The 18270-nt window shown below is 39.9% G+C and overlaps 2 protein-coding genes across 3 annotated transcripts in view; both read left to right on the top strand.

Moving 5' to 3' along the window:
• The first annotated feature begins 11789 nt into the window (after positions 1–11789).
• Positions 11790–17664, top strand: LOC137979990 (flap endonuclease 1-like). The gene is made up of 4 exons (XM_068827309.1): positions 11790–11810; positions 15088–15240; positions 15369–15453; positions 17071–17664. Exons 1-4 carry the CDS (start codon positions 11790–11792, stop codon positions 17487–17489), a joined length of 678 nt encoding a protein of 225 aa, XP_068683410.1. The 3' UTR covers positions 17490–17664.
• Positions 17665–17822: 158 nt separating this feature from the next.
• The window catches only part of LOC137979203 (uncharacterized), a 21925-nt gene continuing 21477 nt past the window's right edge, over positions 17823–18270 (top strand). Inside the window, exon 1 of one of the 2 annotated variants that reach the window (XM_068826408.1) lies at positions 17823–18066. The gene's annotated coding sequence lies outside the window, so the exon portion shown is untranslated. The remainder of the gene's footprint in view (positions 18067–18270) is intronic. The other variant, XM_068826407.1, reaches the window with a different exon arrangement.

The following is an 18270-nucleotide window of genomic DNA, read 5'->3' as shown; positions in this document are numbered from 1 at the left end:
AAATTCTGGTCCAAAGCTCAGTGGAACGATGCAGTCCAACTTTTCCTGGGCAGACCGGTCTGAATCTTGGTTGAATGGATCAACCCTAATTAAATTGGTATCCACTTCGCAGCGGCGAGAGTGGGCGAGGTTGGGCGAGGTTGTGCGAGGTAATGCACATACATGTAGTATAGGAAAAATGTATGACAAGTAGGTTTATACCGTTTAACTTGCCCTTCAGAACAATCTCATACTGTGTGGACACAAAAGTGAATATCTTAATCTCCATTCTCTGGTTTCAGAAAAAACATGAAAGAATCGCTAATGAAGGTATTTTACCATGTGGAATGGTTCAGTCCAACTGGAAAAGTTCCAAAACCTTTTGAGGTGGACCATTTTTCCTGGGCAGACCGGTCTGAATCTTGGTTGAATGGATCAATCCTATTTAAATTGGTATCCACTTTGCAGTGGCGAGAGTGGGCGAGGTTGTGCGAGGTAATGCACATAGTATAGGAAAAATATATGACAAGTAGGTTTATACTGTTTAACTTGCCCTTCAGAACAATCTCATACTGTGTGGACACAAAAGTGGATATCTTCATCTCCATTCTCTGGTTTCAGAAAAACATGAAATAATCGCTAATGAAGGTACCTTGCCATGGCAAAGTGACAGATTGAGAGCGTGTGATTATGCAGTGCTTGAAGTTCAGCTTATGATGGCTCCATTAGACCTAATCGGCTAACTCAATGTTGTACCCAATTCAATTCTCCCTAGATAAAGATTCTTTGTGTGTTATATTTGCATGATAATGTAACATTCATTTTTAAATGATATGCAGATACCTGAAACAAAACGTTCAATTCCCAAAGGATTTGAATTGGGTAGAACATGAGCCGATTAGGTTTATCACACTTGCAGGGATTAGAGGCAGTGTTGAAAATGAAAACTAAGCAAGTGAGTCAAAATCAGATAGCATTTAAAGTAATTGGTCCACTTGATTAATATTACAATCCAAATGGATGTTTCTGTATAGAAATCGGCCAATCACAACGGCGGATGTAATCCATCAATTCGTTTCGCTACAGTGATTAGGGACCTTAAGATCGGAGAACGAGGACGACTACGAATACACGTTTTTGGTTCTGAGCATGCGCATAAGGTTTGGAGGCCGACATTCTTCGAAGTGCGCGTGCTCAGAACGAGAAACTTGTACTACAAGTCCTCATAAACGGAAAGTCGTTACACTTAACCCTTTATTCCCAAGATCCAAATGTTAATTCTCCTTGCTCACTGCCATACATTTTTTCCATGTTAGTTACGAGAATTTGGTACTACATAAAGACAATAGGGACCTTTAGATCGGAGGACAACTATGAGTACAAGTTTTCCGTACTAAGCATGCACATAAGCTTTGGAGGCCGACATTTATTGAAGTGCGCGTGCTCAGAATGGAAAACTTGTGCTCGTAGTCGTCCTTGTCCTCCGATCTCAAGGTCGCTATCGTCGGCAGTGACAAATGAAACCATTGGATATTGTTGACGAAGGTGGAATAAAAATAAAAAGGGAGGGGTGAGAAGAGAGGAGAAGCAGGAGGAAGACCTTAGATAACAATGACCAGAACCAGGTTGCTGACCAGCGGCTTTCGTTAAAACAATGGTTTGCTGGGGGTGCTCTGTCTCGCGGACTCAGAAAACCTGGTTGCGGTCATTGTTATTTAATGTTTCTTGAAGCAGGAATCCATTCGTTATACCGTTTGAGTCAGTAGAGATTTCAAAACGCATACATGATAGAATCATCCTATGACTGGTATTGTGCTTAAAATTACAAATGTGAAAAATGGAACCGTTGCATATTGTTGACGGGCTTTCAGTTTCTCAAAGTAATGTTTTGTACATACAATAAGCTGCATTTCCTCGCTAAGAGTTTGAGCTAGTTAGTAAATGATGTCACTTTTCGTAAAATCTAGCCCTCTGAGGTCCAATCGGTCAGTTTTGAACGTGAGTGATGGTGAACCGTGAAATCCAAACTTACGCTCAAAGTAAAAAACCTTTGGATAAAAATCAAAGCTCATAATTTTGCCAGCCAGGTGTTAACCAAACGCACTTTAAAAATCTGAAGAAAGAAAGGAAGTGATTTTTTGATCATAGTAGCGCAACTAATTACTAGTTATCGTGCTATCTGTAGGAAAGTTTTCTCAGGCTTGCTTGCAATACAGATGGCTTCATAGCTGCGTTGTAGAGCACTGCAGTACAATTTCTGCAAATTAGATTTGCAGAGCGAGAATTTGTCACCGATCAGACCCAAAGTAATCCTAGAAACTCCAATAACATTTGGAAAGCTCTTCGCCATTGCATTCCGAAAAATTCTACTTCTTCGAGAACATTCAGTAGAGAAAAAAAAATGTCGCCGATGAGTTTAATAATTTTTTAGTGTCCGTTGGTCAAAACACTGTAAACAAGATTAAATCCTTGGCTAACGAGCATTGCCATGATCTTCAGGAGCATCGTTTCACACCTAGACAATATCCCATATGCGAGCAGTTTTCCTTTAGTTGTACAGACAGCAAGGAAATAAAAGGCATAATAGCGTCAATGCCATCTAACAAAGCCTCGGGAATTGATAACATTCCGATCCGTGTTATTAAAGACTGTATTGCACCTATTCTTCCTGCAATCACATCTATAGTTAATTCCTCTCTTGGCTTCTCAACTTTTCCTTCTTCTTGGAAAATAGCGGAAGTTGTGCCTATTCCAAAGATGGTGATCATGAACAAGCGAACAATAATCGGCCTATTTCCCTTTTACCTGTTCTCTCAAAGATTTGCGAACGGGTTGCTCATAATCAATTTAATTTTTACCTAACCTCTAAGGAACGGCTGTCAAAGAACCAAAGTGGCAACAAGAAATGGCATTCAACCGAAACAACGGTAATTAAATCTACGGATGCAATACTTAGCGGCTTTGATAAAAGTGAACTGACGGCAATGGTGTTATTGGATATGAGCAAGGCATTCGATAGCATCAGTCATGAAATTCTGTTACTTAAGCTGAAGGATGTTGGCGCCTCTAACACCTGTCTCCAGTGGTTTCGCAGTTACCTCAGTGATCGCCAGCAAGTTGTAAGGATAAACTCTACGTTGTCCGAGTCCCTGCCACTAAGTGGTGGTGTCCCACAAGGTAGCATCCTGGGCCCACTCCTTTTTAGCATTTATGTAAACGACCTTCCTGCTGTTCCGCAGAAATGCAGTTCCCATAGATACGTAGATGATACAAAGCTTCAAGTCTCCTTCAAGCTTCAGAACAAAGACATTGCCGTGGCAGAAATGAATGAAGATTTATTTAAAGTGTGTAACTGGTGCTTCAGAAACTATTTACTGCTAAATCCTGATAAATTCAAACTTATGATGTTTGGTACCAGAAAAATGCTACCCAAGCTTCAAGATATCACCCTATCCTTATTAGGGAAGGACTTATCACCTAGTGAAACTGCAAAGGACCTGGGAGTGATATGGAACCTCATTTATCGTACAACAATCACATTATTAAGACCGTATCGTCATGCATCTCTAGGGCAGATTAGCCGCGTCAAACATGCATTCGACAGAAAGACCCTTTTGATAGTTATTAATGCCTTATTTTTTAGCAAATTGTTTTATTGTTCGAACGTGTGGGCCAACTGCTCGAAGTTAAATATCGACAAACTACAATCGGTACAAAACTTTGCGTGTAGAATAGTAAGTGGAATTCGAAAATATGATCATGTTACGCCTGAACTGAAACGCCTTAAGTGGCTTCCAGTATCCAGTCAGCTTTACTATCTAAAAACCATTTTGGCTTTTAAATGTATGAATTGTCGTGCCCCTGAATACCTGAGCACTATTTTCACCAAACGTTCTGATGTAAATAGTTATACAACCAGGAGTTCCCAATTTTTAAATATCCCTCTTTTTAAAACTGCCTCTGGACAGAGAACTTTTTATTACCGAACTGTTATCATATGGAATTCTAATTTGAAACTTTGTAGCAACGAAATAATCTTTAAGAAGCGTTTAAGGAACAAACTGCTAAGGGATTTTTTAGTAAGTGATTGATATCGTGATAAGTAGTTATGTAATTGATAGCGATGATTGGTTATTTTAATTTTGTAAATAATTTAAATAATTATGTAAATTAATTATTGTTCCTGAAAAGCCCCTTTGGGGAGGTTCAATAAAGTATGTATGTATGTACGATTTCGAGTCCCATTCAAGACGGCGGTTTTTCCAGTCTTCTTTGCGGCTGCTGAAGTCTCTTCAGTGAAACTGCGATGCAAGTTGAGTTTAATTATTCCCTTTTTTTTCAGATGAAAGGGTGTTTGGTTCAAAATACTCCAGCCCAGAGATCGCCAAGACGGTGTAAACAGTGTGAATTTTAATGACATTTTAGAGATCTTCTGCAGTGCTAGGTAGTAAGAAGTATTATTTATTGAGAACCAAGCGATTACCGTGACTTTACTAGAATTTGTTCAAGGGCACCCAACTACATGTAGCAAATTAAACCAAAAGCCTTTGAGAGACATTTCTAGGTTCCTTGTAATGTATAAAGACTGTCTAAAGAGATATGTTCATCACCTACAAGACTTCGATCTGTTCGAATATCTTACCTGAAAGTTAAAGTGTCCGAAAACATTAGGGAATGAGATCTTCAAATTGCAAGCTGAACATTACCTCTAAGAATTTCCCAGCGAACCGCTTACTCATCCGAAACTCCTATGTGACCTTTTTGAGCGTCAAAAATTCTCTGGTTGCTAATCCTTTAGGTGATGTTTTAGTAAGAAATCTATAGCTGTTTGGAAATGTATTACCGAAATTCGTAGGATGGTATGAGTCTCCCGAACACATATTTCACCGAAGATTATTGTTGGGTGCCCCAGTTCATTTGATTCTCGTATTGCTGATCAGATGTATTTCTAGGGTCTCTAGAATACCTAAAAATGAAACATTTATGACCTTTAGACTATTAGAACAGATACTAACGACTTCACCACATTGACTCTGCACGTCCAACTCCAGGAGCTAGGAAAACATCCACCGTCTGTGTTATCCAACATGGCGCCACAAACCACCCCTTTCAAAACTCTCTTTGGATACTACTTGCTATTTAGAAATCAAAAAGCTTTAAATTGATAAAATGAGCACGTTTTTTTATGTTATAGTTGCAATGGTGTGATTAAAATTTCAATTTGGGACAAAGACAAGACATACCCTTCTTCGTGAAATTATAATGGACGAAACATTAACGGTTCTTCCTTTCTTAACGATCAAGGTAAGACTTTTGTTTTCACAGAGTTGTTCCAATTTATGTTTCTGAATATTTTTCTCTCATCTGGGCCCAGCTGCCGTAGTTTACATCAACAAGTGCCTGTTCCTCTTCAGTGCTAATGTCTAGTAGTGCACTAAATAGACCCTTCTCCAAAATGGCAGCCGGGGATTCAAATAAGTTGAAATTAAAAACTAATACCCGAAATAGAAAGAACGCCTGTACTTTAGTAACCCTGCAAAGCTTCGGCGTATCAGTTGTAATATCAGCTGAGAAAATGTAAGTTGAAAAATGAAAAAGAAAAATGTACAGGTGTTTCTACACATGTATGATTGTATGCTGTATACCCCCAATCATACAAACGTCTGTAAATTTGTCAAATTTCAACTTACATTTTCTCAGCTGATATTAGCACCTTAAAGCTGACACTTTCTTTCTATTTCTGGTATCGGTTTTTCATTCAGTTCCATTTTTACTCATTCAAATCTGTTGCCACCATTTGGAGAAAGGTGTATTAGGTGCATGACGAGTGTCCCCTTGCTCTTCTCTCCAACGTCGACATAACTCACGTTTGGGAATACCGTCAACGGGGGTACACTGTAACAGTGATGATGCAATGGTGAGAGCACTCGCCTCCCACCAATGTGGCCTGGGTTCGATTCCCAGACTCGGCGTCATATGTGGGTTGAGTTGTTGGTTCTCTGTTCTGTACCGAGAGGTTTTCTTCGGGTACTCCAGTTTCCCTTCTCCTCAAAAACCATCATTTCACTTGATTTGCGTTATTTGTTAATTTCAGTTTACATTGTTCCCAATTAGTGCTCCAGCGCTAGAACGACTAGACATTTAAATAAAGTTCCTGTCCTTCCTTTAACTTCACATTGTGTGCCCAAAATGGCGGACCTCCAGAAAAGGTCAACAGCTGCATTTACACACACCAAGGCATAACATTAACCCTTATACTTACCATATTGTTGAAAAATGGTAGTAAATGCTTAGACTTAAAGGGACATTTGATGTTAGGCGTTTATTTAATAAACGTGCGTTTCTGGACATACATGTAGTTGCATGACGTCAATCAGTATGGACGGCAATGCCAACCAATTACAATGTCAGTTGGGAGTAAACATTTGCGTGGTCGCAACTATTTATCGATTATCTCATCTTTGATTGTGAGATATATGAAGATCAGCATTTTATGATTCTTAGAGCGAACAAATGATCATTGAAGTTGTGCGAAATATAAACAGTTGCAGATGAACCCTAAAAAAAGGTTAACCAAGGCTTGAATGGGACTTGCACCCAATGACCATGCGAGATTGTGAAAGACGCCTATTTCAAAGTCATTTAATCACCTCGTACCTCGCTGCTTAATTTATCATCTTCCTGGTGGCTACATAGCTCAGAGTGTATAGATGCTTTGAAATCATTCTCTATAGACACAGGTAACAATGCAGCAATGCACAATGTCTAGTGGAGGAACAGCTTTTCAACTTCAAGGAAACTTGTTTTGAATAGTTTTGGGCAAATTGCAAATAAATTACTGCTCTACTTCATAGTAGATATGATGCTCTGACTCAAATTCCTTTTTAGGGGACATTCTCATTGGATTTAAACAGCACATCTTATAGTTCCAAACACAAAAGGGTAGGGGGAAAACTAAATTACTTTCAATTGGTTTCTCTTTTAACCTTTCAATTTAAAATAAAACTCCGTTGAAAGGTCAAAGAAATTATGCTTTGTGGAAAAGCATAATTATGTTGATTGCGATTTATGCAGAATTGCCAATAATCATGACCGACAATCAATATTTGGGCAAATATAATTTCCAATTATTAGTTAATTTATTCTGCATAATAATAATCGTCTGTGTTATAAGGTCAAAAAGCATGCCTTGCGGTAAAGCGTAATTTGTTAAATGAGATGTATGCAGAGTACTATTATAATAAGAATTAATTATAATTATTATAGGTGATAATCAATTCCGATGATTAGTTAATTTATTCTGCATAAGTATGCAATTCCACGAGAACTCCTTTGTCCATCAGTTAGGACGCTTGATTTGTATGCAAATGCCTCGGGTTCAAATCAATCTCATGCAGGCCACTGCTTGTAGTTGTCTTCAGTGAATTTAAAGAGGCTATGTCACGCAAAATGATGTAATTTCATGACACCCAAAATACCCAAAAACTGCAATAACCGCTTAAAACTGTTGAACAATATAAAAGAACTACAGCAAGAGGAAAGAGAAGCGTGGATGGACACAAATGGACAAGATCGAAACGGATTGCATTTGGGTAATCTTGAAAAAAAGTCGGCCCGAAGTTTTTCAAATCGTTTCGATAAAGGTCGTTTTGGCTCAAAATCACCTTGTTTGTGATGTAATGATCATTTTATCAGTAAAGGAATTCCACATTACCACGTTTGAGTTTTAAACTCGTGATTAACTAAAGATTTCTCCTAAACACCCTAAAGTAACGTGACATATCCCCTTTAACCCTTTCACTCCCAAGAGTGCCACTTATAGATTTTACTCTGTCTAACGCCAGACGATTTTACTCGTCAATGGGGAACCCCATGGGGGTGAAAGGGTTAACTCTGCTAAGCTTATAAGCCAACTTCTAGCTGGGGTTTTTCACTCTTATATAATATCTCGTTTGCATGGTTTCTTTTAGGTTTTTTAACAGGAGTGGCTGTAATAAGCAATAATTTACATTTTTTTTTAAATTTGCGGCTTTTTCCGGAATCTTTACCGCTTTTTATCCCACTCCATTGTAAGATGCGTAAGAGTTAAGGATTTAGGTCAGGTGGCATCTGTTTCGCAGTGTTCACTGTTGGCTGGCCATGGTCTTCCACCTTTATCTGTCACTGCATCGGCAAGCACTCATGAACCCTTTTTTTCCTATTAGAGATGTTGTAGTTAACACCGCCAGGCAGCTTAAGAGCTGACAGAACAACTATATGCTATATGAAATGATTTTGGCTTTTTTTCTCATAGTTTACCCCATGAAGGATGGCTTACCGTCTGCTTTTGGAGATGACAATCTGGATGACGATGCATTTGAGACAGGTCTGTTCGTTTCTGTTTTTTATATTTGTAAGGATCTGATTATTCACTTTTCTTTTCCTTTGTACATAGTTAATGCATTGGGATGGTTATGAAACTCGACAACTTCCTTTGTTTCATGTTTTTGTCCGTATTTTTGGTCTTGAACCTGCACAAAACACGATTTTTTTTGAGAAGATAACCAATCAATTGTTTGGATTTAACTTATGCGTAACTAATTTGCAAACTCGTTCGAAGCGAAAACAAAAGATTGTGCAGGGTCACGGTCAATTCAACATCGATTGCCACAACATTGTTATCGCTTTTGCAGAGTTTAAGGTTTCATAACCAGTCCCTCGATTAACCATGCTTTGTACTCCAAAGTCGCTCCTCATCAATTCGAGTAAATGTGAAGCTAAATTATTTTTTGCATTGTGAGATAGCTTACTCTTGAAATACCTGATCTTTCCAAACTACCACGTGCGATATGATTGGCCGTTTTGTATGGTGATCCTCGTTTCCAGTGTCTTTCATCTCGCCATACGAGAGACAGCGAGGAAAATTTCGCTCTTTCTGGGGTTGGGACATGAAAGACCCTGGAAAAGAGGTTGATGTCTTTGATGTCCTTGTTGGTACGTTTAGCCGCGCGTCCAACATTGCAGGTTATGATTTGGTGCAGTCCATCAAAACTCCAACCGAAACCTCCTTGCGTCTTACACAATGCAATGTTCCCGGTCCTTGTGGGACTGACGAAAGCGAAAGTGCAGTACTGGGGACCTGAGGAGCATAGATGTTCAGTTCAGAAAGTGACATTTTTTGGGTCTCTTGTGTGGATCTGAAGTACTTTGGTCTTAAGTACCACCTTCAAAGTGCTTAACTTTACAGTGATTGTGGTGAATGCCTGTAATAAAAGAAAAAAAATGCCCGTGAACTCAGCGATATTGTTCGAGAAACAAATGATACCGGTCCCTCTTTCCTGCATCTTCAGGTGTGTTTTCGGGTATCTCTCTCTCCTCGGGCCTCGTTTCTCGAAAGTCCCGGAACTTTTCAGGCATGTTTCGGGTGACATAAAACGCCTGATAAGGAAAATATTTTAACAGATCAGCTTTTCAGGATAAGCGGATCGTAGTTTTGCAAATTGCTTTTCGAGCCCGAAAAATTTACGGGATTTGCGAGATACGGGCTCCTGTACCTTTTTCGGGTCTTTTTGGTCTCCCTCTCTCCCATATCTTTTCAGGCTTTTTGGGTCTTTCTCTCTGACTCCTGTCTCTTTTCTTTAGCGTCTTTTTATTTTTTACCATATAGGAAGGTAGTTTTGACTGATGGTATATAACACTAACCAACCTGGCAATGCAACAAATGTTGGGCGACAGTGTTGCAGGGTTTAGTTAAGACGTTACAACACGGTCTCTTGTGTTAGTGGTTGCTTATCTCTTCCACTTTATTTGTCATTACTGTTTTCTTGAACAGAATCTGATATCTACGAGGACCCGTCAGTAAGATTTGAAAGCAAGAAGATCCTGCAACCAGACCTCACGAACATGGATAATTACTTGGTAAATTAGCTGCTGGCTTTAAGTGGTAGACATGGACTTACTTTAATTGGATGACTGTCCTAATAATCTCTTGACTGTATAGCGACGCTGGATGCGGTGGAGACCTTGAAGCCCTCTAGACTCGATCAGTGACTGGGGAACGAAGCAATAGATGATAGCAATCAGCTATTTAATTAAGGCTTGGGTCTGTTGCTGAGATGCCATCATAGAGAATGGAAGACAATTTGTGACATCACCTCCGGAATATTTTTTTTTTGCGTGTGCCTTGCGACAAATGATTCCCAATTGGCCAGCTTTGTCTTAACTTTTTGTCTAGCAAATTTAAGGGAGATTTCTACAATAAAAGAATAATAATATTTCACTATTGAGCATTATGTTTGTTTCCAAATACCAATTGGTCAAACGTGGTCTATTTTGAACCTTATATCACTTGTACTGCGCACACACGCAAAAAAAGAAATCTTAAGTTAGGAAAAAAAAAAGTTTCATTGTGTCAGAAACTTAAATTTTTGAAAAGGCTGTCTCAGTGAAGCAATCGTCATTTGTTGCAGGTTCCTTTTCCAAACCTGCAGTTAAAGACGTCGTGGTTCATGGAAGGAAGACCACCAGACCAAGACCACCACCTGACCTTGAGAAGAAATTGGCCAAAGCTGATTGGGTGCCTTTATTGTAGAGTCCATTGTGTGTCACGATTGGAGGTTCAAATAAGGAGGTTTAGCGGTGACAACAACAAATTTAATGGCAATGAGGTGAAACAGTTGGCTTACTGTGGAAAATCGACGCGACTCCACTTGCGCAGCGTTCACCTCCGGCATGTATTTTATCACAAAAAAAGGTGTGAAATGAGCAAGTTCCAGGTTAGGATGACAGATGATACATCATGAGCAGCAATTGCAACTCTTGTTGTTTGAATGTGTAACGTGCCCTTGGGAAGGATGACAAACCAGTTGCTTGGCAACGGGTGGAAGGCGAATTGAAAAATCAGATTCCTGGAGTCCCGAAACTCCCGAGACTTTTCGGACCTTTTTCGAGTGTCAAAATTCCCTCTGTGTCTCAAGAACCGAGAGGGTTTAAGTCGTCAAACTTCCTGCTTCTTGTTATCTTGAAAACATCTTAGAAGATCAGCTTTCCAAAATGAGCGGATGGCAGTTTCACAAATGGCTTTTCAGGACTTTCGAGAAACGGGCCCCTGGTCAGGGAACTGGACCCTCAGGAGTTCTAGTAGCTCAATGGGTAGAGCATCCTACCGGTGTTAAGGAGATCATTGATTTTCAGTTGCCCTTTCGCCGCGGTTGCCAAGCAACTAGTTTATCATCGTGAACAGCAATATTTGATCCGTCGTTTACAACCTTTTGTACCAATTCTGCCATAGGTAGCTTCGAGCATGTGTGAGTTGTGGTTCAATTTTTTGTTTGTTTGATTGGTTCAAGATTTTTCAAACCAGTTCAATTTTGATTGTTCTTTGTCTTAAATTCTGATTATCATGATCTGAAACAAAGGGAAAATCGAAATTGAATTAGCTTGAAAATTTTTTAACCAAAAATAAAACTGAGCCATGACATGTACATTGTACAATTCGAAAAGGTTGGAGTTATCGCAAAATATGTATTATTGTATGCACAATTATTTCTTACCGATGTGGTCGTTAAACCTCCCTCTTTTTTTGTCTTTTTATTAGAATTTTCATTTCGGTACTTTTCGTTCTAGTCAATTAGCTCAATGTCAGACAGCCTTTCTTTCGCGCCAACCGAAGTTTATTTCTCCCCGTCCTCCACACCAAGGAGATTGTCCATGGCTAGTTCAGTTGCGTTGTCCGAGCACCAATCCAGGACAAAATTGTGCGAACTTCCCGAAGTTGTGGTGACTCGCCTGTTTTTCTTCGCCACCGAGAACTCCGCCACCAGATGCCAGCAATGCCCTCCACCCCTCCCCTGGTAAGGTTACTATGTGAAAATGTTTTTAAACAACCGTGAATTCTTTTACGTGCAGGGTGCGTTATGTGCTAACCATTGAAGCTGGAAATCGTTACGCTTTGAGATTAAGTTCATGGCAGTGATGCTGGCCTATCACGAAGCTTCTGAATACCATTTTGTCACTCAACACCATGCTTATGGGTATGATCGTGATTTATTTTTTTATTGTATTTTATATATCATAATAAGAATAAACATAATATATAATAATCCTATAATTAATAATAATAATAATCAATAATAATATCATCAATAATAATTTGTTTCCCTTTATACTCTCATTTACGAAATCAATAAAAATAAATAACTAATAACCTTACAAGAAAATAATTATATTATGACAACAATATATATTAACAAATAATGAGAATGATGATAAATGATGATACTGATAATGCTATAACAATATCAGGCTTGCTACTCGCCCTTTTTCACAGTCAGCGACTGATTGTTAAGGCGCAGCTCACGAAAGTCAAGTCGTTCGGCCCCTGAACCACGACCCATGCATAGCATGAGGCACAGCACCACAGCCAGATGGAATAATTTCGTAAGTTGGGAGTTGATTTTGTAGAGGGAGGTAAAAAACCCGGAGGCTTGGAGAAAAACACCCTTGAAATAAGATTGAGATTGATTGAAACTCAGCCCACAGATGCGAACGTAGAATGCGATCCCTGGTCCGCAAGGGTGGGAGGCAATGAGTGTTACCCACAGGGCCATCCTTTCTCCCCTTGAGAATGACCAGTTATCGCGGCAATTACTTGGCAATTACTTACATTGTGTAAAACGCCCTGCGAGTTTTAGTAATTTTTTTTAAATGAAATATCTTGTTAATGAACATTGTCCATTTTTTGTGAGCCACCTGTGTCCTTTTTTTGACATTGTGTAATTCATCGTACTTTTGTTTGTTTTCGAGGAAGAAGAGTCCGATGAAGAGCTGAGTGAAGGTGTAGTGATTTTTTAATACTATAGTACGTTAGGTTGATTTCAAGTGCTTGATATAATGTGTTTTTTAATATATCGACTTGTAATAAATAGGCCAGCTTCGTATTCTAACTGCTGGACTGGATCTAGGCATGAAAATGGTCTATTTGAATATGCGTACATAGTTGTTTCATAAGAATACTTTCGTCATATTCCCAGAAGACACGTCGAGAAATTTCTCTGTGTAATTCCCTTCACTAAGGGGATTAATCTGTGTATATAACTGTTGTAATGATAGATTGTAGCTGGGTAAAGTTCTGCTACGGCAGTCTGAAATTTTCCTGTACACTACAAACCATGTATTGTTTTTAAGAGGGTCTAAGGTCAGGACAACAACTAGTGCCCTGTTGTTGTGTCCGCGTGTACTCCAGGTTTATGTTCCCTTTTATTCCAGCTTCCGGGAGAGGCAGGCGGGTAAATATATCAATCGACAGCAAGTCGTTATGGTCTGGCCATGGAGGTCCCGGTTATGCTTCTCCGGTTGTTAGAAAAGTGGCTACGGAAAACCTCTGACCAAAGAGTTTTAAGGTCATAGGTCGATAGCGCCCGCATAACATGCTGTCAGTCCTTTATAGTTTGTTGCAGTCCAGCCAAGTGGCCCCGCGAAACTAGGGACAAATTTCACGGCAAGAAGAGCATTGTTGGTTTAGAAAACGTTTCTTCCTTCCTCCTAGTTAAAATCGCTTAAGTTGCTTTTTTGGTTCATATCGACAGCTAAGTCCAAGTGAAACCATGAAATAATTATGCGTCAGGAACACTTGTAAAATACAGCACCCTCCCTCAAATTATTGTGTGTTTATTGTAAACAATTAAGGTAGGTTGGCTCAGTAGTTCCTCAACAAAGCAACTTCTGGATGTGAATTCCTCGATTCCAACGCGAATAAGTTTAAAAAAATATTATAAAAAAAAGAACCTTTGTATCGAAATATAAATATTTTTAGAATCGTGCCATTTTTTGTTTTTAATTTTTCGTTTTTTGTCATCATCATCTCACACATAACTGGTAACGTTACGGTTGCAACTATTGTTATACTTAAGTTATTTGAGTCAAAGACAATGTGTTTTTCTCTTATATGGCCAGCAGAATTTGCTACGAAGAGAAAGGAAGCATTTTTATAAACTTGGAGTCTCAACCACTTGCCAATAGTACAATATTTCACTCGTCCCAACCGACCCCCTCCACATTGCCGCTGTGAGGGTCTGGGTAAGAACCGATCAAGTAGGCAACCATACACATCACAGTTATTCAAGAGGGCGGCGCCCAGAAAATTTGAAAGTGAATAGTACTCTTTATGAAAAAAAAAAGTTCCCACAGATGTTTCCAAACATTATTTCCTTCGGTTTAGTTATCCTGTAATAAGACTTGCGGAGATATCGTTCCCTGTGAGATTGCATAGGTCCATACTGGGCCCGGTTGTTCGAAAGCCGGTTAACCTAATCCAGGATTAGCGTGACTTTGGTTTCATTTTTTCAACTTTTTGGTGAAAAATTTTTCTTTTGCTTATTTTTGTTTTTCAAGATTGACTTCCTCTAATGTTAAGTCTTGCCGAATATCAGCGTGGAACAGCATTTGGGAGTAGACAAATAAACTCCTTGGTTAATTTTTAATCTGGGATTAGCGTTAATCGGCTTTTGAACAACTGGGCCCTGGGCAGCAATAAATTTTATTTTCGATAAAATGACAAGGATTTAGAGTGTGCTGGGCACATCGCAAGTTGGAGGAAGAGGTAAACGAAAAAGGATTATGAAAGATTGAAGTGATCCTCGCACTTATCTGGACAATTTAAGCCACGGCTGGACTGGATCTAGCATGAAATGGAGGCTAACGCGGGCAAATAGATCCAGTCCAGCCGTGAGGATTCGAAAATGGTCTGTTGTCTCTTATAGACACTTAAAACATTCAAGCAGTTTCAACGGGATTGGAACCCATGACTCTTTAGGATGCCATTGTAATGCCCTACCAACTGAGCTATGAAGCCACAGAGTTGGGAGCAGGTCAATATATTGAGCTCATGTGTTTCCGTGAAAGGAATGATGAATGAACGATAAGTGTGATTATTACTTTTATCTTTCGTCTATAACCCGCACTTCAAATACAAATTCCTTTAATTCAAAGACGATTATAGTGCGCAGAAATATGAGGGCCAAATGCCATGTTGCCTGACCAGTGAGAGGGTGGATAGCGCTAAACAGCTTGATAGAGCTACACACCTTTAAAGGAACTGGGACTGGGATAAATATCATTTTCTACCCTTAGCCAAGACATCCTCCAAAGCCAGTTGTAAAGAAAACAAAGAAATCAAAGGAAAATGAAAAAGAAGATTCTGTAGAAAGGTTTGGCAACCAAGATGGTTACAAGAGTGACAACGAGAGCACAGAAACTAAAGAAGAATTGAACGTGGATGATGCTGTAAGCGAAAGTAAGAACGATGATGCTTCGTACCCGCCCACGACAAACTCACATGTACTGAACATGCCAGAAGGTGGAGGAGGAACGCCGTCCAAGGGTAGTAACCCAGGTGGCTTTGGCTCTCAAAGGAACCCCTTGCCACGATACAGACCGGAGTGCATGCGCAAACGAAAGAGAACCAAACAAAGGCAACTGATTCTGGAACAGCGAAAGGTACAGTATCCTACCAAGGTGTCTTCACTTCTCAGGCCGAATATTCCAGAGTTAAAGATTCGTCCCCGAGCATTTGTTGTTGTTGTTACTATGCTTCCTTTCATGCGTAAGATTCCATTTCCCGATCAATGCTTTTTTTGAGTGAGGAGGGGACATTGCGTTCTGCAAACCCCAAAATGATGGCTGTGCATTACAAGTGGGTAAAATGATACACCAGAAATCTATGCACAATGATTAAAAACTTCATTAACGAAAAACGGACCACCGTTAAGCAGGTTACGCACGAGCAACTGTGGTTTTCCTCGGCAAATGTCATGGACATTTTTTGTTGGGTCGTGTGTATGCCACAAGTTTCCTTTGACGACTTTTGCGTTGACAAGTTTTATTTGCTCGTGTGAACAAATAAACGAGTTTGCTTTGACAAGTTTTCACTGAAGCCAGCGATACAAGTACGCAGAGGACAACGAAAACCGAAAACGCGGGGCGCCAAAAAAGAAAAAAAAAACATTTTTCAAAAGTACATATTTCAGTAACGATTCCAAGCTTAATCATAAAGATATGCGGTCTTTTACCTTTTAGTGCAGCAATATCTAAATTAGGAAATTCAGCTCTTAAGAGGTTTCTTGTCTCGATCCCTCTAGTAATCTATTTTGGTACTCTACAAGGTTTCTCTTAGCCTACATAGCCAGCGTTTCCTTGGGGAAACATGAAAGATTTTTTGATGTTTCGACCGCGCGAAAAATGGGCGAGACAAAATCTTTCATATTCCCCGCACGGAAACACTTCCTGCGCAGGCTAGCTTTCTCTTGAGCATAGGGGTTCCAGGGGAAGAGTGATGTAGCAAGCACGAGAACAAGACCACTAAGCGCCCCGCAATTTCTCCAGTTTCTTGACAAGTTTTCCTTGGCGACCCGTACAGACCAGCAAGTTCTGCTACTTGTCATGCTAGCATTTGAACAAGAGCACTAAACAAGGAAAGCTTTTTTTTTTTTTTTACTCTCCAGTAAATAAAACTTGTCAAGGAAAACTTCCTTGTGTGTAACCGGCTTTAGGTTCACAGTGAAAGCGACATTTGTAAGAATTATCGTGTGACTTTAGTATTATTTAACAAATAGATTCCATGTTGCCGTGCGTCTGTTCAGTAATATATAGATCACAGATGACGTCAAAATGTGGTAAGAACAAAAAAGGATTTTGTCGTCTTCTGTGATCTATTACTGAACAGACGCACGGCAACATGGAGTCTATTTGTTTTATATAATAAAGAATTATACCTTATTTGCATGACAGCTGATGGTGACGTCAATCGTACGTCGATCCTCTTATCGATCATAGGCAAGAACCAATCAAAATGCGATGATAACTTGGGTTATTATGTAAAGAATTATAGTATTATAGTATGATAGTAAGACTATACCCACATTTCACCCTTGCTTACCACAGAGTCTCCAGCATCTCAGTAGTTAGAACATCCGTACCATATCACGGAGAGTGGTGGGTTTAAATCCCATCTGGGGCTCGGATTTCTCCGAGTTCCCATTTGACGATGCATAATATCTTTCATGTATTTCTCACATTACTCGCTTTGGTGACTTTAGTGTTCCATTTTTCCCGTAGATGAAGGGGGTCCACAGGAAAAAACACGTGCGCTGTCGACTCACAAAGCCACCGAGGGTAACAGAGCCAAGACCCAATTAGGTGGCAAGACAATAGTATGGAATACTGAGGAGGAGATTCAGAATGAAGATCAAAATTCTGCATTCGATGGTACAAACGGCAATAATGGAGAAACTTTAAAAACACAGAGAAGTGAAGAGCTTCCAGACATAGATAATTCTATGGTGAGTTACACAGGCCCAGTTTTTGAGGAGCTGCAACACGGACAAGGTAAAGTATCGGAAAGGGCGGAAGTAATGGACGACTTCGACGAACATGACGAGGTTGAAGGAATCGATGAAGCTGGGACTTCATGTGGGAAACGCGGTTATCGTCTTTGCTTCATGGCAAGGGAGGAGAACAAGGGCAAAGGAAAGTGAAGGCATCCGGTGGTGATAATCGACAGCGGCATCGAAACCTACGACATTTAGCAACTCGCAGAAATTCACCCTTTTCAAGAGCGCACAACAGCAGTGTAACGCTTAAAGAAAGCGTATTACCGGTTTACAATGGCAGAAGGCACACCGATTCGCCGAGTGAAATTTCTAAGAATTCTATGAACGTAACTCCGGTGACGATATTTGCGCTAGCCCGAAACAGGCGGGAAAATACATCTCAAAAACATGGACGGTCCGTGAATGGAAGTTTGGGACAGAAAAAAGAAATGACAGAGACTTCCAATTTAAGTAAAAAGGAGGCAGATACGGGCATTTTTGAGCTCCATAACGATGATATTACGCAATTTATGGACAAAATCGATTGGAAAAGACCAGCTTATCACGGTACTGTTGACATCTCTAGGCCCCCCAGCGTGCAGAAAAGTGAGAGCTCTCTCATGCGATGGTGCATCAAGGCCCTGAAGAAAGTGGACCTAGAGGTGCTTTTTCCTCCAAAGCCAACCCCGTCCAAAAAGCTCTCCAAGTTCCGTGAAATCAGAAACAGCCAAAAAAGAGAGAGGTGCGGTAGTTGTATTATGTGCTTGATATATATGGGTTATTGACCAAGTGTGAGGTCAAGATGGCTGGATATTAGCTAAGTTCTTTTTTTTGAGTGTTTATGGACCGAGACGAAGTCGAGAACCGTAAACAAGCAAAAAAAGAACGAGGCCAATGTCCAGCCATCTTGACCGAAAAAACTTGGTCAATAAAGGATTTACCCGGA

Source organism: Montipora foliosa, chromosome 12 (assembly GCF_036669935.1).
Source record: "Montipora foliosa isolate CH-2021 chromosome 12, ASM3666993v2, whole genome shotgun sequence".
Lineage (NCBI taxonomy): Eukaryota > Metazoa > Cnidaria > Anthozoa > Scleractinia > Acroporidae > Montipora > Montipora foliosa.
Note: the sequence above shows the minus strand (reverse complement) of the source record. Positions and strands in the feature narration are given on the sequence as shown.

Excerpts from the sequence above, each read along its gene's own strand:
- LOC137979990 (XM_068827309.1), top strand. The coding sequence starts at position 11,790 with ATGCCCTCCACCCCTCCCCTG. Across the intron at positions 11,811-15,087 it reads TGCCCTCCACCCCTCCCCTG|CCAAGACATCCTCCAAAGCC; the intron begins GTAAGGTTACTA and ends TTCTACCCTTAG. Across the intron at positions 15,241-15,368 it reads AATTGAACGTGGATGATGCT|GAACCCCTTGCCACGATACA; the intron begins GTAAGCGAAAGT and ends TGGCTCTCAAAG.